This window comes from Panthera tigris, chromosome B3, assembly GCF_018350195.1.
Source record: "Panthera tigris isolate Pti1 chromosome B3, P.tigris_Pti1_mat1.1, whole genome shotgun sequence".
In the NCBI taxonomy this organism is placed as follows: Eukaryota; Metazoa; Chordata; class Mammalia; order Carnivora; family Felidae; genus Panthera; species Panthera tigris.
Window position 1 is genome coordinate 122236734 of NC_056665.1, and position 27650 is coordinate 122264383.

At 43.8% G+C, this 27650-nt stretch overlaps 1 protein-coding gene across 9 annotated transcripts in view; it reads left to right on the top strand.

Moving 5' to 3' along the window:
- The window catches only part of NRXN3 (neurexin 3), a 1570788-nt gene that overhangs the window by 136873 nt on the left and 1406265 nt on the right, over positions 1 to 27650 (top strand). The window contains exon 1 of one of the 9 annotated variants that reach the window (XM_042990252.1): positions 17527 to 17588. The exons of the other annotated variants lie outside the window; for them this stretch is intronic. Within the exon in view, the coding sequence (XP_042846186.1) occupies positions 17543 to 17588 (46 nt within the window). The 5' untranslated portion in view covers positions 17527 to 17542. Of the gene's footprint in view, positions 1 to 17526; positions 17589 to 27650 lie in introns of those variants that run through there. 9 annotated transcript variants of the gene reach the window in all.

Genomic DNA, 27650 nt, shown 5'->3' on the forward strand with positions numbered 1-27650 from the left:
TGAGTTGTGTTCTCTTCTTCCATCATCTTGTGTCAGGCCTGTTAGACTTCTGCAGCCTACCTTCCTTCAAACTGACAAACGCAATGCCTCCATGGTTTCTGCGAGACAGAGGATCCCTGCCCCTCCCTTTTTCTATAATATATACATGTATTTCATTTTAAATAAAACCCTTCCGAGTTACCATAATGTTTCTCAAAGTCAGAAGAATCCTCCTGGATACTCATGAGACTAAAGACCTTTAGTTCCTGCTGTAGAACCCAGAATCTGCAGGTCTAAGTAATTCTTATAATCAGTCAAATTTGAGACACACAGTGCTCCTGCAAATTCCAAGGAAGAAAGCAAACCAGAAAGGAAGTGTCTGACTCTGTTAAAGTGTTGTATATTGTTTAAAACAAATTTCACATTTAGCTTAGCTTACAAACCTACTTGTTATGCGTGAAATTTTATTATAGCTTTTAAGGGATTTGATCTCAATCTTGCATCCAGAAACCAACAGCTAGAAATGTAGTTGGGATCTTAGCCTACATTGATGAAGTGGGGCCAAATGCCCGATTCTATAGCATTTTGTTTTATTCTGATCATTGGGTAAGAATAGCTCAGCATCTTTTTTCCCTCTTCATCACTTAACACGGGACACCCTTGATTAAGAGACTTTTTTTTAATGTTTATTTTACTTTTTTTGGGAAAGACAGAGAGCATGAGCAGGGGATGGGCAGAAAGAGGGGGACAGAGGATCTGAAGCAGGCTCCATGCTGACAGCAGCCAGCAGATGTGGGGCTCAAACTCACCACCTGAGCCAAAGTCAGATGATCAACTGACCGAACCACGAAGGTGCCCCAGAAGAATTTCTTGTTGCATTAAGACAATAATAAAGAGGAATCCAGGTTTAGTAGGCTTGCTTATTATTTGTGGCTGACTTGTGAATAGTTAAATGATGGCAAGCCATTTTAATTTTTACATTTGTATTATCTTACTTGAGTATATGTATAGGAACCATTACAACCATGATATTTTGAAATGCACCCCCTTCCTGTAAAGCTGGGCCTTTATCCCTTTGGCCATGTTGTACTTCTGGAATGGATGTCAGAGTGTGGATAATTCTGGGCTTGTGACTCTTTTCTTTCTCCTGTTTTATCTGCCTCTTTTTGTGTCTTTGTGTGCAAGTCTATGATTACTGTTGAGTTTTCTCCTAAATGCCAGCAATTATCTCACAGGTGGAGGGATTAGGAAAGAGCCCAGAGCATTGCACTGGGATTACAAGAAAGACTGTCTCCACCCGCTAAATATAGTGATGGAGGGAGTGGAGACTTGGAGGGGGGCCGCAGAATCAGGGGAGGGGTGGACGTTTTGTTTCCGATATTTAACTCCTTAGATGGAGTGAAGGAAGAAACTCCTGATGAAAGAAAGGATTAAAAACCTAAGCTGGCTTGGGGTTATTGTTTCAGAGAGCTGGGGAAGCAGAAAGGCAGGACAGCTAAATTTCTGTAGCCGGTTTAACCGGCCTCTTCATCTGAGAGGTTTATTTATTTTTTTCATTATTTTTTATTTCATTTATTTTTTTGGTCTGACCATCCGTTTGGGGGGGGGGGGAGGGGGAGAAGAGAGCCTGGAGGGTCTAATATATGCCCAGGCCAAGAGAATTTTGGTGAGACATTATCTTTCTTCCCAGCAGGGAATGATTTATTTACCTGGTATGTCACCTAGGAAGCTTTCAGCTGCAAATAACAGAACTTTCACCTCAGCTGCCTTTTAAACAACAAAGGGAATTTATGGTCTCAGTTCTTGAAAAGTCTAGTAACTCAAAGGATTTGACCAAGACCTAGTGTCTCACTTTGCCCATTTTTTGGCTTTGCTTTCTTGGTGTTTGCTTCCTTCTTGGCAGGCTGCTTCCCTAGTGATCCCCAGATGGCTGATGGCCATTCCCAGGGTGATTTGCTTTTCGGTTCATGTAAGTGAGAAGAGTAGCAATCTTCCCCAGCAATTCAGCAACATTTCTGGGGTTTCCAACTAATTGGACCATCGTAAGTCAGATGTTTGTCTCTGACCCAATCACTGTCGTCAGAGGGATGAATTTTGCTGGTATCTGAGTCCTGACTCATATGCTCACATTCCAGAATTAAGGGGAAGAGTTGGTTTTCCCTGCAGCACAGGAGATTCAGGGGGAGGCTGGATATTTGACCCCAAGTTTTGGGACTAGGGGAATGGATGTTGTGTAGCTGAAGCCAGCTGCACCCGAATGGGAGACTTGGAAAAATCTGAAGCCAAACTCAACCAAGTCCTTAATCAGGAATCAGGAAACTCTGGGTGTGTATCTTTCACCCTCTCTGCTTGGCTGTTAAGTGCCCCTATTGCATGAGGAGAGGGTATCAGTGGGGGGGGGGATGGGCGTGTAGTAGCAGAGGCTCTACTTGGAAGCAGAGAGCTGCGAGGTGAAGGCCACTGGAATCCTGGCATCCACGTAATGAAGGAATCCGTATCTGGGGATCTTACTTTATTGACATGAAAGGAGGCGGGGAAAATGTCTGCGGGGCTGGAGGGCATGCCAGGTGCGACTTGCTTCAGGTGAAAAGGGCTCTGATGGAGTCGCATCCTCCTGCCTGGATCTCGGGCCCCTGCTTAGGTCAGCTGACGTGGATTGCTACTGATGGATGGCGGAGTGAGGCAGCCCTCTAGTCTCAAGTGTGTTTTTAACGGAGTGGCTCTCAGTAAATATCTCTTTCTCAAATGCCTCGCCTCATTCACAGAGTCTTTCTTTTTAGCTGCTGCTTAATCAGCTGCTGCCCCTTGGCACACTGACCTAATTCTCAGCCACACATTTTGTCTGGGCTTTTGAGGCGGTGCCTCCCTAGTGTCACTGCTGACGTTAGCTCCACCTTGACCTGTCACCACCACTCTCATCACCTCCCTTCCACCCCCCATGTCACAGGGGCCTTTGGCTGAAGGGGCAGCCAGTGTGGCAGGCAGAACAGAATGGGTCTGACGGAGCTACAGTAGTTGGAAGGATGTGGTTATTGCATCCAGACCAAGCCCCTGGAGGGCAAAACCCCCTCTCTGATGGACTGCTGCTGCCCCTTAGCAACAATGTTGCATTTGACCTTTCTGAAACTGCTGTTAGGCCTGTGCTTCTCACAGTTTAAGGTGCATATGTATCATCCGAACATCTTGTTAAAATGCAGCTCCTCATCTGGGAGGCTCGGAGTGGAGCCTGAGATGCTGCATTTCTATCAGGCTTCCGGGGGAGACTCAGGCGGCTGACGAAGTGTGGTCCGCACTGTGGAGGGGCTAGTCCGTAAGGCTGTCACCTTGAGCCTTATATGGTTCCTTAATAAGTCAGAATGTAAAAGAGAAGAACAGCGTGTCTTTGGAAGTAGGTGGGGGAGCTGAGACCCAAATTCTTAGGAGTCATTTGTTATCTTCAGGCAAGCCAGCAGATGCCTGGTGAAACTCAAGCCTTCTCCTCCTCTTTAGATGGTAGAAGTGGAGTGATAATCTTTGCCTGTCCCCATGTCTGTATGGGGTATGGCGACATTGGCTTATTTCCCGGGAACTCAGTCATGGTGTTTGTGACAGATACACATTCGCACCAGGAGAGAAACATGGCCGTAGCCTGTATTTCCATCTCCACCAGACTCGACCTCATGTTCCTAAAAAAGCCTATGTCTCTAAAAGATCACCTCTGGGACCCAATTCTGGGAGGTCTACATGGCTCCCAAGCTCCCATTCTATGCTGGTTATAATTCTCAACAGGTAAGAACATCATATGTGTCCCAGCCTCAAGTCCCACCCTTTGTTCAAATTCCCCAGAGCTTCTCCTTACACATGAGTGGTTGCTGGAGGCCTGGGAGACCCATGGCGGTGATGACATACATTTTTGCCAGCCTGGGGCTGAACCCTGCACATCAGCTTCCTGTGGGTATGCTCTCAACCAAGTTTCTTCTGCATATGCAGTGTTGGTCTCGCTCTCCCTGTGTTCTGTACAGCCTTATTTGATCTTATTCTTCCAATTTCTTGTCTGTATAATCCCCCAGTAGGAATCAGATCTAAACAACAGCATAAAGGAGGAAATGCCTAGGAAATGTAATCTGATGATACAACAAAGCAGGACATTTAACTGTCTGGTTGACTCCATTGTTTTATTTGGAGGGAAGTATTTATTTACTAGAGGGAAGATAAAAGAAGCCTGGCGTGGCTACTGGAGACCAGAAGTGAGTTAGGTGGCTCTTATTTCACAATTAGTTGCCTGTGCCTATGTTGGCTAAGGGATCTATGACGAAGCTTGGCTCCGATTTCCAGCTGGCAGTTGCCAGGGTTCAGGTGTTTACCTAGTGCCTTCAGGGATACCGCATAAACAGCTGTACGTAGAGCTAGTTATTCAATCCGCTCTGAGAAAGGTTAAAGTGTGGGTCTTAGGGTTTCCCTGGGGATTAATCCAGTTGCAGGAGAGTCAGAGAGAATGCACACCACTTGGGGGAATTGGGTGGGGGGGCGCTGGCCAGGATGTTGGTTGTTATTGTAGTTACAAATGCAAGTGTTTGAAACTTAAATCTGAATTTAGGCAGCAGGAGGAGATACAGGGATGGAAATGAATTATTTATTCCATCATTGGGGTCCCAGAAGCGTGGAGTGGGCGTTAATCTCCTCCACCCAGGAGCCTCTGAGCAGGCTGGAGGTCGTCTGTGTGAGATCTGACCTTATCTGCTCCTGGCCAGACACCTCGCCTTCAACTAATTTGCCTTGAGAATAATCCAAATAAGACCCTTTACCTTGCTGTTCATAAGAAGAATGTTAATATTTACCTAGCATGTGGTCAGAGGAATGAAAATGCTTGTGTCTGTGATTTCTTTTAATCCCACAATTTCCCAGTGGGTCTGAAGGGAGAAGGGAAAGGAGGCCCCAGCCGACTCCCGCTGTTGGTTTGCTGGGTGTCAGGGACATGGTGTGCATTTCTCATGTGATATGCTCCAGCTGAATGTATACCGGCCATTGCTTCCGCACAATAATCCAGTGAGGGAGCTTCTGTTGTTCCCATTTCACTGATGGGGAAGTTGAGGTTTAAAGACATTCAGCCCCTTGGGGAGCCTGGGTGGCTCAGTCAGTTAAGCATCTGACTTTGGCTTAGGTCATGATTTCACGGTTCATGAGTTCGAGTCCCACATCGGGCTCTCTGCTGTCAGTGCAGGATCTGCTTCAGATCCTGTATACCTGCCTCTCTCTGCCCTTCCCCTGCTCACATGCTCGTGCGCTCTCTCTCTCTCAAGAAAAAAAAAGAGAGAGAGAGAGAGAGTTTCAGCCTCTCACCTAGGGTCACCCAGCTCTGAATTATCTTTGCTTGGATTCAAGTCCAGGGTGCTATCATGCCCCCGTCTTGCATTCTTTCCACTGCCCTAAGGGAGCAGATGTGATCAAGATATTTAAAAACTTTCCCAAAGCTACCAAGGGATAAGCAAATAGTTCAGGGATTACAGCTACCCCTGAAGACTGAGCCAAGTCAATTCCCCATAAAGAACTGTTATGTTCCTTTTCACACCCTCCTGTCCTCTCTGTTTCTTTCTGGTTTATAAATATTTGTATTTGCGAACTCTCTTTTCCTCTCTTTCTCTTCCTGTCCCCTGCTCTTTAGTGAACACAATGAGGTTTTATTAAGTTTCCCTCGAGGCTCTCAAGCTTATTCTCCTTGCTAAAACTTTTCTGAGGCAGTTGCCTAATGCAAGGAATGGCAGGTCTAGGTGCTTTCTATCTTTTTGTCTTTAGTCATCAGGGCAGGGTCTCTGGTTCCATGGTAGAGGGAGGGGAGGAGGGGCCAGGCATCTTTCTCTGCCCCGTAGTTTTGAAGTGTCAAGGTCCCTGAGCCAATATAGACAGAGCTATACATTTGACAGTGCATTCCGCCTTTGTGGTTTCCATGGGCTCCAAACCAAGATTGGTCCACCCTTCCACATCCGTTTTTTGTGTGTCTGATGTGTGTTGGATGTCAGAGATTTGGAGATTTTGACAACCAGGAGTTGTCAGACAACCAGGAGTTACCTACTTGAAGGAACCTTAGCACAGATTGGGGAGAGCTTTGAGGGCATATCAGGTGGGGACTTCAGGTACATGCTTTTTGACCATTCACCTTCTTCAATGAACTTAACATCAAACTCCTGCTTCTTCTACATTTCTTCCTTTCTATCACACTGCCTCAATCTCTAGGGCAGCTTTGCTGTTCCTTTAATCGGCCCTTGAATCTCACTTTCATGTAAACTGTAAAACTTTATTGAGCCTCTAAGGGTTATTAGGGGCTGGGGCTTAGCATGAATAAGAATGAGTAAGATAGGCTGGCTCCTTGCTTCAGAATGCTTACAATGCTTTGGGAGAAGAAAGCTGTCAAACATATAATTGCAAATGCGGAGAATGTTAGGAAAACTCAGGGAAGTGGAGCAGAGGTTGCACTCTGTGGCTATCTGGAGAGCGGTGATCATTTCTCCTAGATTCTAGCTCTGTTTGAACATGCATCTCTTGCGAGCTCCCCCTTGCTCTGGCTGCCCTGTGGAAATGTACTCTGGAGCCCATGTGCTCCAACAGCTGTATTGCGTTATGTTTTTGGGTAGCCCTATTAAATTTCTCTTTGTTCTCAGTCTCTGTCATGTTTCTTGCCTTGATGTACTATCTTTTGTTAGGACCACAGTCAAAACTCTGTGCCCATATGTCACTCTCCCAACAAAACACTTTTGATGCCCCCTATAGGCTAGCCTTACCAGATAAAGCCCAAGCTTCTTAGCTTGGCTTTCAGTATGCCACAGTTTGGTCTCACCTCAGCATCCATCCCTTTTAATGGAACCCTTTGCCAAAACCAGGCTCTGCTAACTCATGACCCTCCAATATCCCAGGTGCCATTTTGTCTCCGGGGCTCTTACGCTGGTCCCTTTATCTTGGATACCTTCTCCCTGATTCTAGCATGCGTTAAAGCTTAAATCAAGTGTCACTTCCTCTGGGACACTTTGCCTGACTACCTCAGCTCTTCACAATGTCACAGAGCTTTGTAGTACCACACAGTGGCCACTTACTGTGTATTGTCCCCCTCTATGGCTCATATTTCTTTCTTCATGTCTCCCCAATCAGACTGTAAACTCTTAGAGGCTAGGCACCTCCTTTTCTACTCCTTGTGATGTGACCACCATGATGCCTCTACAGATAGACGCCTGATGATTATAGGATGACAGATAGGCTATATCTGATTAAATAGTTTTGCACAGAGTTTCTTAAAGTGCCAGGCATGTAACCAAGAGATAGGGGACTCATAGGATAAGAACCTGAGGAGTTAAATGCGAATTTAAAATTTTATGTGTCGTCCCATGTTCAACCTCTGGATATATTCAAGGTATATTGTTTTTGTGAAGGATGAAGAAGGGTGGTATAGGGGCTATGGAAATTGAGAGGAGGGGTAGAAGAGAGGAGCAGCATAGAAGGAGGTGAATTGAAGGCAGTGAAGAGAGAGCACAAATCAAAGAGCCCTGGTGTGGACAGAGAAGCCCAGGTTTCCACATTTCCAGCTGCGTAGCTTGGGGAAATCACAGCACACACAGAGCCTTGTCTGTTGAGAAGGAGTGAGTTAGGACCCTGCCTTGCCTGCCCCTGGTCTGTTGGGAGATCAAATGAAAGCCATTTATAAACTGCAAAGTACACTGTGAATGGAAAGGAGGGTTGTTACCATAAATGGCATCATCACTGAATCCTCCCAAAGCCGCAGTGTGGCAGGGATGTATCGGTGGATAGGTCTGTTGTGGCAGGAGGGAAGAGGCCAGACTAGAAGGAGCCTGTGGTCAGACCCTGCAGGCCCGACCGTAGTGCCGCATCTGCGCAAATGTTCTCACATCAGGGCGCTGTTCCCCAAGCCTGATGAATGTAAAGAAGGGTTAGGTGTATGTGCCCTGACCTTGCCTGTGACAGGTGGAAGTGAGAGGCCAGTTCTAGGATACTAAAGGGTCCCCATTGCCATGGTTACTGTAGAGGGCTCGTGGGGTGTCAGCATGGGCATTGGACCTGGGAGAAGACCTGGGTTGTGGTCTCCTTTCTGTACTTACCTACCATGAACAGTTTCTAGAAAGGCAGCATTGGCATATCAAGTGCCAGAGACTAAATACTTCATTGCCATGATCTTGCTTCCATCTGCAACACTATGAACTGGGTGCTACTATTCTCCTATTATAGATGAGAAAATAGATTCAGCTAGTTAACAGACTAGCTCATAGTAACTATGAGAAACAGGAGCTGGGATTGGAACTCAAGTCTCTCTGCCAATCCTGAGTTCTTAACCACTAGACTCTGTTGCCTTCAACTTCTCACAAGCTCAGTCTCCTCATCTGTGCCATGGGGATAATGATATCCATCCAGCTTACCACGTGGGGTCTGAGGATCTGGTGAGGGAATGGATATGGAAGGACTGTGTGCACTGCAAAGTGTATATGTCTTTGTAAATATTCACTGAGCACCTAGTCCATGCCCGGCATCACTGTGGGTGCTGGGATACAAGAGGGGAAAGGACAGCCAAGTCACCTGCTCACATGGAGCTACATCTGAGACACAACCCATTAATAGAGCTGTCAGAAAATAGGAAGGGAAGAAAAAAATAACAGCTATCTAAGAACAGTTGTGTTTTCAGAAGGGAAGAAGTCATATTAATGGGGCAGCCATTGCCTTTACATCCACCTTCATTCCCAAGTAATTTGAAATTAAATTTGGTTAATTTCAAAACCAAATTAAGAGATGAAGCCATGATAGAAATTTACAAAGTCAGTTAAACAGAACAAAGTAAAGAGAGGGAATTTACAAAAGAACAAACCATGTCAGGACATTTTGATCAGTATAAAAAAGCAAATCACAGTTCTAGAAGGTGAGAAGTATGCAGTGGATGTAATATATCTAGATTTTAATAAAATCACTTGAAGGAGAAATGGCCTGAAATCTTGCCTGAGAAATTAATTCAAATTGGCCAGGGTAGAAACCGTGCCATTCAGAGTGAGAACTGGCTGGGAGATGGGGGCGAAGGGTGTGATGACAAATGACCATAGCTCTCGGGGTATGATGGGGTCAGGTGAGAAGACCCAATTTAGCCATCATCACTTAATGATCTGGGAAGAACGACTAAGCTCCTGGTAATGACGTTCATACATGATGCTAAATTGGGAGGTGTCACTGTGATGGCTCATGGATGGAAACACAGAATACGAGGATGACAGTCAAGGTCAGGAGGCCATGGCCATGCAGGCAGGAACAATGGGAGAGGGTTGTAGGCAAGGACAAATGGAATTTCCTTGAGAACAATCCGCAGACAAAAATATGTATATATCAGGGTGCCTGGGTGGCTCAGTCAGTTAAGCGTCCAACTTTGGCTCAGGTCATGATCTCACGGTTCACAAGTTCAAGCCCTGAGTCGGGCTGTGTGCTGACAGCTCAGAGTCTGGAGCCTGCTTCAGATTCTGTGTCTCCCTTTCTCTCTGCCCCTCCCCTGCTCTCATTCTCTCTCTCTTTCTCTCTCTCTCTCTCAAAAATAAATAAACATTAAAAAAAATTTTAATTAAAAAAATGTGTATATCTAGTAGCATCAGAACAAGAATGTGAGACCGGGGTCCTGGAACATGCAAGGATTTATCCTTCCATGATTTAAGCAGAATGTGAAGACTGGCCAGGAGGTATGTTTTGGGGAGCAAAAAGACATCTGGGCCATGGTAGATATTTTAACATCCATGGTCCTGTCAGGTTGAGTCCCTTCCTTCCTCTTTTTAATTTTTTTTTTAATTTGAGAGAGAGAGAAAGAGCAAAACCTGTGAGTGGGAGAGAGGGACAGAGGGAAAATCTCAAGCGGGCTCTCCACTGAGCTCAGAGCCCAATATAGGGCTCGATCCCATGACCCTGGGATCATGACCTGAGCTGAAACCAAGAGTTGGGTGCTCAACCAACTGAGCCACCCAGCCACCTCCTTCCTTTCTCTTGAATGTGATAGTTTAGAGGCGGAACTACTCTGACTTTCAGAGTGTCTTTGACCTAACAGAGCAGGGGCTCTCATGACACAGTGTGCACATTTGTATCCTGACTCTATCATTTAATCTGTAAAATGGAAAAATAATAGTACTTACTTTTGGGGTTTTATATGGATTAGATAAATGGAATGGGTATACATTATGGCTGGTATGTAGTAAGTGCTTGATAAGCATTATTAATATCATTATTATTTTTATCATCATGAACATCATTATTGCCCTGTGTGTGTGTGTGTGTGTGTGTGTGTGTGTGTGTGTGGTTTATACCTGTAGAGGTATATACCAACTTAAAATATATAATGTCTTTTCTGATTAAAGCAGGGGAAGACACATCAGAGAACACAGTCTAAAACTGACAGAGTGAAAAGAGCAGAAGGTCAGAGGATCCAGATTGTTTCCTAAGCTCTGTTATAGGTGACTGTGAAGGAGTCATTTTGCCTCTTTTCTCCTGTTTTCACATCTATAAACATCTGAAGCTGAACTTGAGGTCTTTCTAGCTCAAAAAGTTCATGCAACTCTAAAATACAAAGTGAGTTGGGCTTCTTATTATCCAAGTTGTCAGCTTTGGAGTATATCTACTAGCACATATTAATTACCCTACAGACCTATTCTCTACCAGCAGTGTCACCCATGAGCGAGTTGACTGGCTCATACAATCTTAGCACCGAAAATCCTGCATCCTTAGTCCTGGACTGTGTCCCTTAGTCCTGGACAAACCAGGATGGTTGGTCAGCCTGTCTATGGGATAATTGAGACTGTAGGAGTGCTGCATGGCAGTCCAAATACACATCTGTAAGAACTGAGTAGTTCTATTGAGCTCATGGGAACCATCCTTAAGAAGCCATCTGACATTTTTCATGGGGAGGTGTCTTAGCTGGGCTGCTATCATCAAATACCACAGACTAGGTGGCTTAAACAATAGAAATATATTTCTTACATTTTGGATACTAGGAAGTCCAAGATCAAGGTGCAGTTTGATTCAGTTTCTGGTGAGTACTTGCGTTCTCATTTGTACATGGCTACCTTCTTGCTGTGCCCTCATGTGGTAGAGAGAGAGAGACAATATTTCTTGTCTCTTATTAGGGCATTAATCCCATCAAAGGCCCCCACTTCCAAATATGCTCACATTGGGGAGTTAAGGCTTGAATGTATGATTTTGGGGTTGACACAAATATTCAGTCTATGGCAGGAGTGGGCTATTCAAAATTGTGTTATCCGGGAAAGTATTGCAGTGGAGGTGCCAAAGCATTCTTGTGGCCATTCCTCATATCTACATTGACTCAGTCTCACTTAATGCTTTTTTCCACTCAGGATTCTTCTTGGCTACTTCCAGCCTTGAGGAGAATAGTAAGTCTTAGAAAGGCACCACTTCACAGGCTCAATAAATGGAGTGAGGCTCCTCTGTGGAAAGAGCGAACTGAAAAGAAGAGTTGGTCTTGTTTTCTGGTGCTCTATCTGGAATAACATATTCACTTTTGGATTCTTCGGGGACTAAAAAGGTGACAGATTGAAGGGTGCTGTGAGGGCGTCATCCAGATGATTGACAAGCCAGAGGAAGTAATTGATAAGAAGGAATAAAAGAACAAAAGACCATGCATCAGGCGGGTGCACGTGTGTGCATGCAGGGCAAGAGAAGGTAACTAGGGCGCCCAGGAGGGTAGAGAGGGATGAGGCAAGGCACCCGAAGGGAAAGTGGATGAAGACAAAACTGCTTTAAAGCTACACATTTCATTCAGCAAATATTTATTTAGTGTTTACTTATCCTGTGTCCTGATCTGTTCTAGGTGTGGGGATCACACAAAGATGATTATCAGCCTATCTTTGTTCTAGTGGAGGGGATGGCAGAACGTGTAGCCGTGAAGAACGTGGGTTTACTTACTAGCTATGTTGCCGTGGGCAAGTTACCAACCTTATCTGTAGAATGGGCCTAGCTGGTGTGTTTGGAGAATGTCAAGGAGCCAGTAAGGCTGGAGCCAAATGAGTGACAGGAGGGTGGTAGGTGATGATACCATGGCGGGAGTATCCATCAGAATGCAACCAAAGAAGCAGAACAATGAGAAGCTGGAGATTTTATGTGGATTTATTATCGGCCTATTGCGGGTTCAGCATTGCTTCACACCAATGAGGTGGATCAGCAGATCAGCAATATGCATATGGGCTGCAAAATGGCTGCTGGTTGTCTTCCACCCTGCAAGTGTCCCAAGAGTCTTCCTTGAAGCCCACTCTGAGTGGAAGCATAGAAGAAAGGCAATTAGACAGTTCAGCCTAGCCAACCGATATATTGCAAAGCTACCACATGGCATGGGTGAGTGAGAGCTCCTAGGAAATCTAGAAAAACAAATCTTCATGAGACTTTCTTGGCTGTTCACCCACGAGACAATGATTCTTCTGCTACAGTGCTTTCTTAGGGTGAGGTCCCTTTGGTTTTCCAGCAGTTACCCAAGTGCCCAGATGGTAACTAATAAGAAAGGAGATTTGATTCATGTTCCCTGGGGTGGAAGACTTTAGTTACATCAATCATCATTAACCATAGCATCATATTCAGCTATTTGATGCAATACAATTCGATTGGTGTAATTATTCCACGTAATAGAAATAAAAAATCAAATGAACTTGGCTCTGGGGAATTGCAAAAAAAAAAAAAAAGGCTAATGCAAGGGTGGGGACAGCTTTCCATCTAAATTTGATCATTCATTTGTTTAGTCATTCATTCCACAAATATTTGTGCTCAGCACAGGCACATTAGTGGGCTAAGTATAGAGGTGATGCATAAATTCTGAAGCATTGATTAAACTTTCAGTGTCCTAAATACCAGGCATACAGAGATGGACCTTGATATCAAGAATCTTCCAGATATGTAATTTTAATCCAGTGTAATTAAAAGTATGCACAGGGGTGGAGATACCACCGGCAGGAAGTGTGTCATTCTCTCTGGGCATCCAGAAAGGCTTTGAGACAGCATAATTGTGTACTGGCACATAAAACAATGTCTAGGTGAGGAGCTGTCAGATACATGAGGCAAGGTGCTATCTTATAACTGCACACCTAGGCTGTAGAGGAAGTGTATCAGGCACTTGGGGTGGGGAGAGAAATTCTACCACATGGCCCCAGTCACAGTGCTAAAAGCCAGAGATCTTTTTGTGCTCATCCCAGAATGGCTTCTACAGACTTGTCTTTTCACAGGAAATATCCTACTCAGAAATAGTTTGTTTGGTGGGGGCCTATTCTCCTGTAATCTTTGCCTTTGTCTACAGCGTGTTAAAATAAGAGAGCTTCTGATTCAGAGGAGTTATAAAAATAATATAGTAATTACAAAGTTCACTTTCGTGACTCACTTTGCTCTAAATCATGGCACTCTACAGGGAGCTCTTCTTGGAGTTAAAATCCCACTTGCTGTTTATATTTTGAAAGTATCAATGGATCCAAAATTTTGAGGTTGAATCATTTGGCAACATGGAGTCTGGCGGAGAGGGGTGGGTGCCAGCATGATGAGTTTTCAGTGTTTGTATATGTCTCTTTAAAAAACTAGGGAATAAATTGGCCGATTTGTCATGATTACATCATGTGCAGTGCTTGATCACAGAGTACCTTGTTTTGGATTTGTATTTATTTTTCTCTCTCCCGCTCCTATCTAATTGCCCTCTCCAGAATGGAGGCTTCCACTGCCTTTTGGCTTCATTAACGGCTTTCATTTTCATTAAGAGCTTTGTGCTAATGGACTGTTATAAAATGCACAGTTGTTTCTTGCAGTCACCGCCAAATGACTCTTATCCTACTGACAGTTTTGTGCATTAGGCCAAAAAGAAGCAGGGGGTGAGAGGGGCAGTGGGAATGAATGAGAAGTATCCAAACAGAAGATCTACCTACCTCTCTCCTTGATGTTCTTTAGGGAAGCTTGGATGGGCACCTAGAATTCTATGAGTGTTTTCTATCTCTTCTGTTTTAAATGCCTCTTGGTTGGCAAAATGGAGGGAAGGCAGAGAATAGGGAGCTCATTTTTCTATAATATTTTGGAATTTGAAGTTTTTTGGGAATAAGACTTGCAGAGACCTTGCAAGAAGGAGCATTGATAGTAAGATTTCATCAGCCTTGCTCCAAATATGCACACATTCATTATTATTGTTTTATGAGCATCAAAACAGTTGGTGCTCATTGGGCCATAATTGGTGTGTTTTCCATCATATGCTATGGGAGGCCCTTTACTGATGCATGGTTGCAGAATTTGATTTCTTTATAAAGTAGGCTGGTCTCTGTACTGTTAGTAATCACAGCAATGGGATACTCCTATATGATACTCGCAGTATCACACTTTATGAGATTTCGATTTTAGATTTCCACCCTCATCCCCTTTCTGTTCTCTCCTTATGATCCTTCCTTCCCCAAAATACTGAGAAAATCTCCCTCTTGTTTCACATGGAATAAACCCACCCAATTTTCAGTGGCCTTGGGAAACTCTTCTACTCCAACCCTGTCCCAAAACAAATTTTAGTCTCTCAGACAATGTAATTCTCTCCATCGTATTGCATTAGTCTCAGAGATGGTCTAAAACTCAGGCTTTTTACTTTTCAAATCTCTTTTCCACAACAGAATTTATCTGCTTTAAATAAGAGATTCTGCATGAGTAAAGCCATCATTAGGTAATGATATACTTGTGTTTTGTTTGAATTTGTTTCATCTGTTGCACTTCACAGGAGGGAGCAAAGTTCAATCACATTTTAATAGACTGACACCTAGAATCAAGTTTTAAAGTCTTTATATTAACTAATTATTAAAATCTTTGCAATTAGATTTTTAATATGTACTTAATATAGATGTTAGTATTCTAATTAACATCTTTGTAAATGGAATGATAACCTGTACAGATTTTCTAGCACTTCTTTCTTCCTCACTAAGTACACACCCACTTCCTCTTTTTGAATAAAAGATATTGGTAAATTTCCTACCATTTCTCAGTTTTATGTTCTCATATATTTTGAACATTGGAGCCAGCATCTGTTTGCTTTTGTGTTTGAGCATGCAAATTCTAACAGGTCAGGGCTCTGGCTCTTATATTTTATGCAGGGTATTTGGCTTGTCATGAGCCTATAATGTCAAAGAATAACCACAAGGATTTACAAAGCCCAGTTTGAGAAAGGTCACCAAAATGTATAAGTTGACTTTGAGAGTGGATACTGTAGATTTGAAAGGAGGATGATTAAATCTAAAACCTTCACTAAAGTTTGGAAAACACTGTCTGGATTTGTGATTTAAACACCCTGGATGATAAGCCTCCTTTCCTCATTGTACCCTCACTTATTTCTCAGTTCAGCTACTGAGTACCGTCTTTGAAAGTACTCTTCTCAAAAAAAAAAAAAAAAAAAAAGGAACAAAAGTTTGACCTTGTTAGTTTTAAAAAAATGCATAATGGGATGGAAGAATGATACATGAGACGAAAAGATGAATTTGAAATGTTCCGAGACCCCAAGATGCAAAGCATCCTCAGGGTAGAGAGAACAGGCTACGTGTGGTCCTCCCAATCTCAGCTCCAAAAAGGCAGAGTGTTTACCATCTTTGGAGAAGCTTTATTCCCAGAAAGGACCAATTATAGTTGAATGTAATCCAGAAAACTGTGCTCAAAGGCTACTTCCTGGAACAGGTAGTGCACAGTTCCAGGATTTGTGGACAGAAGAGGAAGTGCTGTTCACGACGAGGGGGATGACTGCAGAGTGAACGGCACCTGAAGGGTGATGACGATTGGCAAGCTGGAGATTGGGGAGTGGGCCGAGGACGAGCTGTTATTATATGATGCATCTGAATGTGAGTGATTATTCCACATAATAATGATTTTATCTTGAGATCCAGAATTTCACTCTGCTGCCCATTTATTGGTGGACAGTACCACAGGCTCTCTTAAAACAAGGGCCACTTAATTATTGTCAGCCTAGCCGATTCAAGAAAAACCATGAAACAGCTGAGTGTTAACTCTGTAGTTTGATGTTGAGAAATGACCATGATCTTTGGAGTTAAGCTGATCTGAAGTCAGAACCCTTACCTGTTTTGTGACTGGTTAAGTCATCAACCTCTCTGAGCCTTTGATTCCTCTTCTGGAAAGGATCTGAGAATGAGGAACTGCCCACAGTGCTTTGGAAGTAAACAAGTTCATGTATGTAAGTAAAGCAGGTAGCAGAATACCTAGCACAAGGCAGGCCCTCAATAAATGATTTTTCTTAATTTTCCTTCAGTTCCCTTCTTGCTCCTTCATCACTTTTCCGGTTGGCCCCTGTTCTATGCCACAATTCTTCAGAGCTGTGCTCTACTACCCTTTCCATGGAGCTCGCTGACAAAGGTTTTAAGTATCAAGCATAATACTTATAACCTTTTACAGACAACTTTGGAGCATTGCATACTTTTTGCGACCTGAAGGAATGAATCCCTAATGGTAAAATTACTGGTTTATTGGCTTGCTGGTATAGGAGTCAGTTTTGTCTGCAGCCAGTCCCACCCTGGTGTCACAAGGTATAAATTTATGAACATTGTCACTCTTTTATTCATGTGGCCTTTGTTTACCTAGTTGTAAAGTTAACCTGGCTATGAAATGCAGGGCTCCCAGGACTGCTTTAATCAGAACTAAGAATAACTTACAGTTACCATGCCAGTGACTTGTGTGCCCATGAGATTCTGCACAACTTTATTGGTAAGTTTACTGTGCTGGACCTTTCCAGAGATTGTGCTTCTTGATTTGGTCCCTGGATAAATTTGCAAGTGCTAATCTAGTTGTTTGCCGGAGAGCATCCAAACCTAAGGCAGGACTATTTTCCTTGGATTGGTAGGCATTAGATTGCCAGGGTCTTGGACTGGTAAGTTCTGTAGTCCTGGAGGGTGCTTGGTCAGCCAGCCAGCTGTAGGGAGAAGGGATTGTTGGGGAACATGGTGGTGGTGGGGGCATGAGGCTAGTGCTTTAAGGGATTTGCACCTGTGACTTCTGAGTGCAAATTCAATAGAGATTGATTGAGTGCCTACTATGTTCCAGGCACATTCTTGGCATTAGCAGTGTGTCATAGAATGAGACCAATGAAAACATTCCTGATCGTTATGGGTCTTACATTCTAATGGGGGGGGGGCATGAAGCATCAGTGGATAGGCGTGGATTAGGAGTGTGAGTGAGGAATGGAACATTTTATATAAGGTGGTTAGAGAGATCTCAGTGAGATTGTGATATTTGAATGATACACAGGGTAAACATCCAGATCAGGAGTTGGGTGGAGAGTGGACCAGTGGAAGGAATACTTTGGAAAAGGTGAAAGCCTTCCTGGCATGTTTAAGAACAGCCAGGAGGCCTATGTGCCTGAAGCAGAGTAAACAAGAGGGAGAAACATAGGGGATAGGTCAGGAGGTAGAGGGGGGACATATCTCATAGGCCTTTGATGGCTGTTGTATGGACTTTGGCTTTTACTGAGAGAAGTGGGAAGTCAATGGAAAGTTTTGAGCAGAGAATCTCACTTATATTTTCATAGAAGACTTTGGGATGCTGTCCAGACAATAGACTTATGCGTGCTAGGAGGGAAACAAAGGGAGCTGTTAGGAGGCATCCAGGTAAGAGGGTAGGGTGGTGTGGGCCAGGGTGGCAACAGTGGAGAGAATGAGAGTGGGCATATTCTGGGCTTATCGGGAAGGGAGACGCATTAGGGTTTGCTGTTAGTTTGGATGAGGGGGACAAGAAGAAGAGAGGGATCAGCAGTGACTCCAAGGCATTTGTCCTGAGCAGCAGGAAGGAAGGTGTTGCCCTTGACCACAATGGGGAGACTGAAGGAGGAGGCAATTAGGACAGAAGTTGCTGGAGCCTAGTTGAGTCATGTTAAGCCTGAGATGCCCACATTTGAATTTGACATCCAAGAGGAGATATAAGGAGGCGGTTGGGTTTGAGGTTGAAGCTTGGGGGACAGGGTTAGGGTTAGTTATAGATATAGAACTGGATATGAATTAGAGAGTCATCAATATGAAGATGGCAGTTAAAGCCAGGGCACTTACCAGAATCACTTGTTTTTAGTTAGATTTTCCTGCCTTTGACAGAACTCAGTCTCCCGGAGTAGATTTGGGTAGACCCAGTATCCATGGCTGACTTCTACTTTGTCTGCCTTTTTGAGGTTTCTATCTGTTTAGATTCAGGTATTTTTGGGGTGGAAGGTCTGCTCCCTGAGGAGGCTACAAGATGATCCACCAGGATGTTAGGAAGAACATTTTAGAACCTCTCTTTATCTTTGATTTTGTCTTTAAATTTTTCTGTTTGCCTATGTGTTGTGATATGCTTACTATGTGGTTACAACTTCTAAAGAAACAAGGTGGGAAATTAAAGAAGTTTACAGACCACTGCCTGGATGAAGGAGAAAGGGAATGTTTATTAATTTAGGGCCTCTAAGGGGAAAGAGAGGAATAAGGGAGTCCTGTTTCTTTGTCCCTATTGGAGTAAGATGGACATCCAGTATGCCTAATGTAGAAGGAATCCCTTTTTATTTTTTTAATGTTTATTTATTTATTTTGAGATGGAGAAAGAGAGCACAAGGAGGGGAGGGGCAGACCAAAAGGAGGGGGAGAGGGAGAACCCCAAGCAGGCCGCATACATGACCTGAGCCAAAATCAAGAGTTGGACATGTAACTGCCTGAGCCACCCAGGTGGCCCAGGAATCCCTTTTTAAAGGGGACATCCAGATTCCATGAACACTTGTTGAAGCACCTCCTAGGACCAGACAGAACAATGGGCAGTTTCACTGACATTATATCCTTAGCGAACCCTGGAAGGTTGAACCAGAGAGTCATTCCCCATGGAGGAACAGGAAAGGAGCTAGTTGGCAGTGGGCACAGGGTGGGAGCCTTCTCAGGACCCTCATGGGCCCCTGGATAGTCCTTACTCAAACAGGGGAGGTATCCTTCCAGGCTCTCACCTCAAGATGACTCTTTTCTAGGCTATCACCCCATGGAGTTCCTAATTTGAACAATTCCACTTCTTTCTCCAAATTCCTTTTGAGGTTCAGGAAATACTCTTCATATCTTGAGTCTATACTTGAAATGATAAAAATAATTGGGCAATGCCAAGTAGTGGGCAATGGTTCCTTTGAGAGGAACAAAGTCTGTTGCACCTTAAAAATCTTTTTCTCTCTTTCTTAGGCTTTTATAGGAAAGTCTCAAGTTCCACCCTTTGTCTGTAGTCCTCAGGCTCTTTGTCAGCTCTTTTTTATCATTAGTTATATTTTCATATATTGTATCTTATTTCTCAGGCTAGACTGTAGAGACTTTGAGGGTAAGAACTTGTCCTAAAGCTACTTCAGGCTCCTTTTCTATCACTCTCACCTTCTAGTGCTTTGTACCTGGTGGGTGTTTAGTTGCTCTATTGATTGATTACCAATATTGTTAGTTCAAAAGCCTCAACTCACCAGTAAAACAGAAAAAGAGCATTAAACAACTTACAGTAGCCAAAAGGAAGGCAGCCACAGCCTGCTCACCCCACTTCCCACCTCCGGCCCCCTTAGTTTGCTAAGTATAAAGGGGAAGTGTTTCATGAGGCTCTTGCAGTCTACTGAGGTCTCTGGATCATGAGAGAAATGATTTTGAGACTGAAGTCTCTCTCCACCAAAAGGCTTGTCTCCAGCTCCATGAAATGTAAATTCGGGAACCCGTGGGGAAGGTACAAGCAATCAGGTAAGGCTAATGGGCAAGAATGTGAGTCTAGAGAGAACATGGCTAAGGTAACCAGAACCCCAACTCTGAAGGTTTTGCCTGGGTTCACAAAAGACTTCCAGCTTTCCATTTTAAAAAGGGACTCCACAAAGCAGACTCAGGAGAATGTAGTTTGGAGCTGTGGTCTTCGAAATTCAGAGTGCCTCTGAATCACTGGGGAAGGCAAGTTAAATCCAGATTCCTGGGTCCCCTCTCCCAGAGAGTGACCCAATGGTCTGGTGTGAAGGCCCAGGTATCTGCATTTAATATGGTGCTTGTATTTATTTACTTTGTGGGTGGTTCTAGAGACTACAATTTAGAGAACTGCCATGCTTTAACTTGGAGTTGTGAGTGAGGCTTGGGTCTGGGTTCTTTGAATAGGTCTGATTGTCTTTAATGTGTTAATTATCTGTTTGCCAGTAGCTGCCTTTTCTCCTGTGTCCTTGATCCTCAGTTGACTTTAAGTTATGCCGGCTTTCCCAGGCCTGAGTTTGAACTGGTGCAGAAGACAAAAGGATACTTAAATACATTCATTTATTTAGTAAGTGTTTCCTGAATATGTGTTTTGTTCCAGGCACTGTTATAGGCATATGGAGTAAATGGGTGAATAAGACCAAGACCCTGCTCTTTGGAAGCTTCTATTCTAGGGACTTCTGGGTCTATATTTATGGCCCCAGAAGGAGTTCCATCTCTGAAGCTCTAAGACAATTCCAGGCTTCAAGTTAGCAAGTGTGTGCTTGGCACTTGCAGAGGCCTTCTGCTCCACATTTTAGAGACGGGGAGGAAAGGAAGAGCCTATAGTGGTTGAGTGACTTGTGTGCAGTGACTGTTAGTCATTAGAGACATAGCAGGCAGGTGTTTCAATAAACACGTTTGAATAGTAAATGTTGACATATGTTCCCCTCAAGGCTCCCTCCTGTCTGCCCTCCTATGAGAGCACTTTTGGGGGAGATGGCCAAGGGACAGCATCCTGTCGGATACAGTGCATTGCACTGGGACGATGGCTTTGTGCTAGGGTTAAGACAACTCATTTATCCTTAGGTGCCTCTGTCTCTCCGTGTGTACATTTCAGGGGTGTTGGGTCATATATATGTTTATAACCCAGGTCCTACTCTAATTTTCTTAATTTCTAATTTCCAAGAATTTTCTGGAATGTAGTCTAAGCCCCGATTTTTGTTCAAGTACATTTGGTGTCTGCCTCAGTGGTATCTTGAGATGTGAAGTCGTAGGGGCGCCTGGGTGGCGCAGTCGGTTAAGCGTCCGACTTCAGCCAGGTCACGATCTCACGGTCCGTGAGTTCGAGCCCCGCGTCGGGCTCTGGGCTGATGGCTCGGAGCCTGGAGCCTGTTTCCGATTCTGTGTCTCCCTCTCTCTCTGTGCCTCCCCCGTTCATGCTCTGTCTCTGTCTGTCCCAAAAATAAAATAAATGTTGAAAAAAAAAAAAAAAAAAAAGAGATGTGAAGTCGTAGCTTGCTGTAATTTTCGCTTCTGGGGCTAGGTATCAAGTATGCCTTCATAGCAATGGACATACTGGGCCATAGAGAGCAAAGAACCAAATGAAAGAGGGAGATGGTGGGTTCCATGATTGTACAGAGAGGAAGTTGCATGACCCCTGTCTTTGACCTTCAGTTCAGGGGCACCACCCATTTCCACACGCTCTAAATTCTGGTGTCCTGGAACAAAGCACTGGTCACTTATCCTAGTTATGGATCTTGTTGTGTTGTAAGTACCAATGATAATTAGTGAAGTAGGCAGCAGGGGTTATGAGAGAAAGGGAAGGTAATGGGGAGAGCAGGGGCACTGGGAAGGCAGAGCATCTCTGGGGATGATAAAGTAAATGCTGACCTGGGCTTGGGGACAGCTTCCTGCCTCCATCATCAGGAGGGAGCCAAGCAGTCTTTAATTGACTGGTGGCTTCTTGCCAGTGCACAGGGCCCGCCCTGAGGTTGCAAAGGCTATTCAACCCTGTGTCTTAGTAGCACTGGAGAGTTTTCTAAAGGCTTAAGATCTAAACAAAATTTCTCTCTTTCAAGCATCCTAATTTATTCTGCTCCTGGAGCCATGCAAAGGCCACGGTGTGTGGTACTAGTTTTGATATTATTTTCCCCAAGAGGCCTTTATTTTTTAACTTCCTTTATTCAGAGCACTGTGAGTTGAAGAGATGAATAAAGGATGTTTGGGGTCAATGAAGTATATAGGAAGATGGGCTTACAGTCAAAGTTTAAGATCCTGAGGGTCATTTCTGAGCCAGATTAGGTTATCCTGGAGCTTGGTGACTTTGGAGTGCCCAGGCAGGAGGTGAACGGACAGGTGAATACCTGTGGGAGGATGGAGAGTCGGGGCATGTATTGTATATTTCTCTCCTCTCCTTGGCGATTAGGTTGTTATTACTAAGAGTGAGCCAGACCTTTCTGGTCCCAAAGAATAAATCATTCCCAGCAGAGTAAATGTCGTCTGCAGACATATTTGTGACTCCCACCAGCTCTGCCCTTTAAGCTGCTTCTCTGTAACATTTCCATTAAAGCTGCACGACCCAATACAATGGCCACTAGCCACATGTGGCTATTTATATTTTAATAAGTTAAAATGAAAGAAAATTTAAATTTTCGTTCCCCTGTCTCACTAGTCACGTTTCAAGTGCTTATAGCCACATGCACCTGGTGACTAATAGCACAGAATTATAGAACATTTCCATCAGTGCACACATTCCTACCTGATGAAGCTGCCTCAAAGTACCTGGGGGACTAGAACCCCAGGGCCTGTGTTTGCAGGTGGGGACGTGGGGACCTTCTTTCTCAATGGGTCCAGCAGTTGCCACATACCCAGGGCCTACCTGATAACCAGTCCAGGAATGGAAATGACAGACTTATGGGGCACAGGGTGGCAGGGAACTTGCTGGGATTCCAAAAATGGGTAAAATATGCTAAGCATAAGGACTAATCAACTTGGGGTGAATTCGATTTACAAAGAAATAGAAGCAGCATCCAAACCAGGAAAATATAGTCTCTGGTTACAATCTTGGACTTCACAATTGAACACTTGAAGGGGCCTTTGACAGGCTGAGTGACGTGTGCAAGGTGTGGAAGAGGTTAGGCTGAGACAGAGTTAGAGCCCCTGACAGAAATCTTTGCTTTTTGTGTTGGACACACTGCTTCTCAAAGAAGGCAAGATTATGGCCTGATTGGCCATAATGAGTGGCTTTTCTCATTCGACAAGGACACCTGTTAGGGTAAATAGAATAATTGTCTGGGGGTCTTTAGGCCCGTTAAGCTTTGTGACGACCCAGTTGTAGAAGTGGAAAGACAGAGGGAAGTATTATTTTTGAATCTTTACCACATAGTAGGCACTATACCTAGTCTTTAAAATATATTGTCTGATGGGAAGCAGATATTTTTCACTCATTTTATCAGAAGAAGAAACCAGGCTCAGAGAAATTCAGAATTTTGCCCAAAGTTTCAAAGCTAATCAGCAGATGGGGTACAAATTTAGGTTGGTGCCATTCCAAAGGTCTTTGCACCCTTCCATAGTGCTGTAACAAGCAGACCTAGTTAGTGGCAACAAGGCAAGGGACCAGGGACCCTGGACCGGAGGTGCATGTATGGCATTGCTTATATCTGAAAGTATGAGTTGAAAAGGGTGTCAGCAGACCCTGGGGTCACTCTTTCTCAGACATAGGATTCTTCCAGCCATGTAACTTTGGAGTTGGGTGGATACATGGGTCTACCAATTGTTTTGGAGTCAAGAGGGGAATGCCTCTTTTAAACTGCTGGCAGAGAGGAGCACCTAGCTGATTCCTGCTCTGCACACATGTGAGCCCTTAAGATGAGTTTCCTGAATGTTGAGATGCCACATAAAAGTATATATCTTTCTGCAGTTAGTTTGGCTCCAATCATTACTACCAGGGACTTGCTTAACGAGGATGCTGAGGGACCATTTTGCTGGAGTTTCTGAAGAAGGGAAAAGTAGATGGAGGGCATTGGGATGGAGAAGTGCCCCCACAGGGAGGTGGGAAGAGGGATTCTAGACTCCTTTTAACCTAGAACCTTCAATAACTGAGAAGACGACAGGATGTATTCTGCCAACAGCTTGAATTCATAGAGGCAGAAGGGGTGAAGAGATGGCAGAGAAGAATGCTGTTCTCATCCAATGGCTTGCACTAGTTCCTGGGAGGGAAGCATGCCATGGAAATACTAGCTCATCAAAAGCTTGATTTGAAGTAGGAAGTCCAAGAGGGAATTGAGAAAACCAGCCACCAACTGGCAGACAACAGAATTACATCCTCTAGGATGGTGAATGGAGGAAAGTAAGGCCATGTTGTCTCAAGAAGACCTGTCTAATGCTTCTTAGGTCTTTAGGTTTGAGGATGGCTATTTCCTTTACCCAATATAGCCTTACAGGAAGGGGCCTTTGGGAATGAAGTCAAGTGTCTAACTCAGGACAGTGGAAGTCTATCTTCTATTTATTGCTGTGTAACAAAAAGATTGCTTATGACAACAATTTGTTATTTTTCATCATTATGTGAGTTAACTCAGAAGTTCTGCCCCAAGTACTTTTGCTGGGGTCATTTATACAGCTGCCTTCATCTGCCAGATAGGCTGGGATAGAAGATCAAGAAAATATCTCTCACCTACCTGAGGCCTCTGTCTCTACCATATGGCTTATTCTCTTCCAGAGCCTCTTCATGTGGCCCCTTTCTTCAACAGGATAGCCTGGACTTCCCTGTAGCATGGTGGCTGGGTTCCAAGAGAACGAAGTTGGAAATTGTCGGGCTCCTTAAGAGCTAGGCCTATAACTGGCACAGTGTCATTTATGCCACTTTGTACCTGTCAGAGCAAGTTTCAAGGCAGCCTAGATTCAGGGGGAAGGAAACAGACTATCTGTTGATGGGAGAAGTGGCATGCACACATAAGAAAAATTATTGGTGGGGCACCTGGGTGGCTCAGTCAGTTAACTGTCCAGCTTTTGACCTTGGCCCAGGTCATGATCTCATGGTTCATGGGTTTGAGCCCCATGTTAGACTCTGTGCTGACAATGCAGAGCCTTCTTGGGATTCTCTCTCTCTCCCTCTCTCTCTGCCCCTCTCCTGCTCTTGTGCTCTGTCTCTCTCTCTCTCTCTCTCTCTGTCTCTCTCACAAAATAAATAAACTTAAAAAAACAGAAAAATTATTTGCAGGAAAATTGTCATAGGAAGTATGACATAGTGACATAAGAGATGACAGTAAGAAATATGTATTTGCTCTTCATCTCCAATTTCTGGCACCTAGACCTTCTAAAACCCTTGGAATTTCCTGAATGACAAAGGTGAGGGAAGCATCTTTTGTTACTTATAGTAAGTGCCTTTCAAGATACCGGAGTTTATGCTAGTGAGATGACTTTTGATGGGCTCCTAGATAGCTTCAAGGGTGGGAACCAATTGCTTGATTAGAGGGTTAGACCTTTTAGTTCCACCCCCCAGCTTCCCCAGGAAGGGGAAAAGGGATGGAGATTGAGTTAATCACCAATGGCCAATGATTTAATCCATCATGTCTCTGTAATGGAACCTCCATAAGCCCCTGGGTTCCAAGAGCCCCTGGGTTGGTGAACACAGTGAGGTGCTGGGAGTTTGGTGCACCCCTCCCCCCTCATGCCTTGCCCTATGTATGTCTTCATTTGGCTGTTCCTGAGTTGTAGCCTTTATAATAAATCAATAATAATAAGTAGAGTGTTTTCCTGAGTTGGGTGAGCTATTCTAGTTAAGTATCAAACTCCCAATTTATGGGTTGCAATATTTAGCACATAAAAACACAGGATGCCCTGTATTTTAAATATGAATTTCAGATAAACAAAACTTTTTTTAAATTATAAGTATATCTCATGGAATATTTGATACTTATACTAAAAAGGGCATTTGTTGCTTTTTAAAGATTCAAATTTAACTGGATAGTTTATATTTTATCTCACAGCTCTGTGATAATAGTGGCTGTCCAAGGGAGGCATTCTTATGGGGTCATGGATGGGGGCTATAGAAGTTAACTGGTGTCCATAAAATGTAGTCCAAGGCATAAATATTTTGAAAAAAGCCCTTTAGGTTTGCTTCTCAAACTCTAATATGCACACAAATTGCCTGGACATTTGTTAAAAATGCAGATTCTGATTTAGAAGTTTTGGGATAGGATCCAAGATTCTGCCTTTCTAACAAGCTCCCAGGTGATGTCCTGTGCTGGCCCATGGACCACACTTTAAATAGCAAGAAGTTTGGTTTGTAAAGTGCCAGCAATAAAATATTTTTTGCCTTTGCAGACCATAGGGTCTCTGCTACAACTACTCAACTATGATGTATCAGGAAAGCAGCCATAGACAAAATGTAAACAAAGGAGCATGGCTGTGTTCCAATCAAATTTTATTTACAAAAATAGACGGTGGACAGGATTTGGCTTACCGCAGGCTGTAATTTGCTGACCCCTGGGCATGATGATTTCTGATGTGCTCCTTTCTCAAATGAGAATCCCTGGTGCAAGGAAAGGAAGGCTTGTATCCCTTGTACTAGAAGTCTGTGGTTTCAGGGGTTCAGAATTGTCCAAAATCCCTCACCCTCAAGTACACATCTCCTACTTTGCACGTAATTACTTCAACTCTTCAACTAATATTTGGTTCTCTGTTGAAATGCAAATTCCCCAAACTAGGAATCGTTTATGCTCATAAACAGCTTTTACATCCCAGAATAAGTGTATTTAGGATCCCTCTTGAAGGGGAATAGAAGAGGACCCTGAAATAGGAAAGTTGAGGCTATCATTCACTTGTACTTTGGTCTGGTATAGGACAGCTGATCCTTACCTTGCTTTCCACCTTTAAAGTATGCTTGCCCATGTCAATCATTAAATATTCATGTGATTGGAGAGTACTTGGGTGTGCAGAATAGAGGTTGCTGCATCAACTGTCCTGTTTGCCTGAGTCAGAGAGATTTCCTGGGATGTGAAACTTTCTGAGAAGTTCTGGGAAAACCGGGATAGAGATGGAGGGAGATAATGAGCTCTCAGATGAGCCATTCCCACAATAATGATTTGGTGACAATACACATATCTCCATTGAGCTCAAAGGCAGTTAGAAGAGTCTCAAAGGAATATCCGTTTTGTTCTACTTGAACTTGAGATAGGAGGGACTGCCACAAGTGATACTTAGACTACCGTCTTCTTTATAGGTTGTGGGGCGGGGGATGCTTCCTAAGGCCACATCTCATGGCACTTTACACAGTTATATGCTCACTTGGCACTTGCTGATGGTGACAGTGGTTTGATTGGTGATAGTAATAATAATGATTATAAATAACAGCTACCATTTATTGAGTGTTTCATATATGTCAGGTAAATTATGTGTTTCGCATTCATTATCTTATTAAATGCTTTCACAGAAGTTCTGTGAGCCAGGTACTATGATTTTCTCAATTTTACAGATAATTGTGGTTTAGAGAATTGTATTGACTTGTCCAAAGTCACATGGCTAATGTATTGGGGTTCAAATCCTCTAGACCCTTATTATTCATGAGTCCAGGGTACCAAAGCCTTTCCTGCTATGCTCTCCAGCTTCTAGGGGCCCTCTCCCAGTCCCCTCCCCTGGTATGGTGGGACACTTGTGTCTTTGATAGTATATTTAGCTTCACTGAGTCTGTTAACCTTATATGCATTTAAAATTTTTTTTAATGTTTATTGATTTTTGAGAGAGAGAGAGACACAGAGCGTGAGTGGAGGAGGGGCAGAGAGAGAGGGATACAGAATTCAAAGCAGGCTCCAGGTTCTGAGCTGTCAGCATAGAGCCTGACATGGGTCTTGAACCCATGAGCTGTGAGATCATGACCTGAGCCGAAGTCAGATGCCCAACTGACTGAGCCACCCAGGTACCTCACTTATATGCATTTTAAAAATGTGATTAACAATACTTAGATTGTCCTTTTTCTCCCCCCATCTTCCT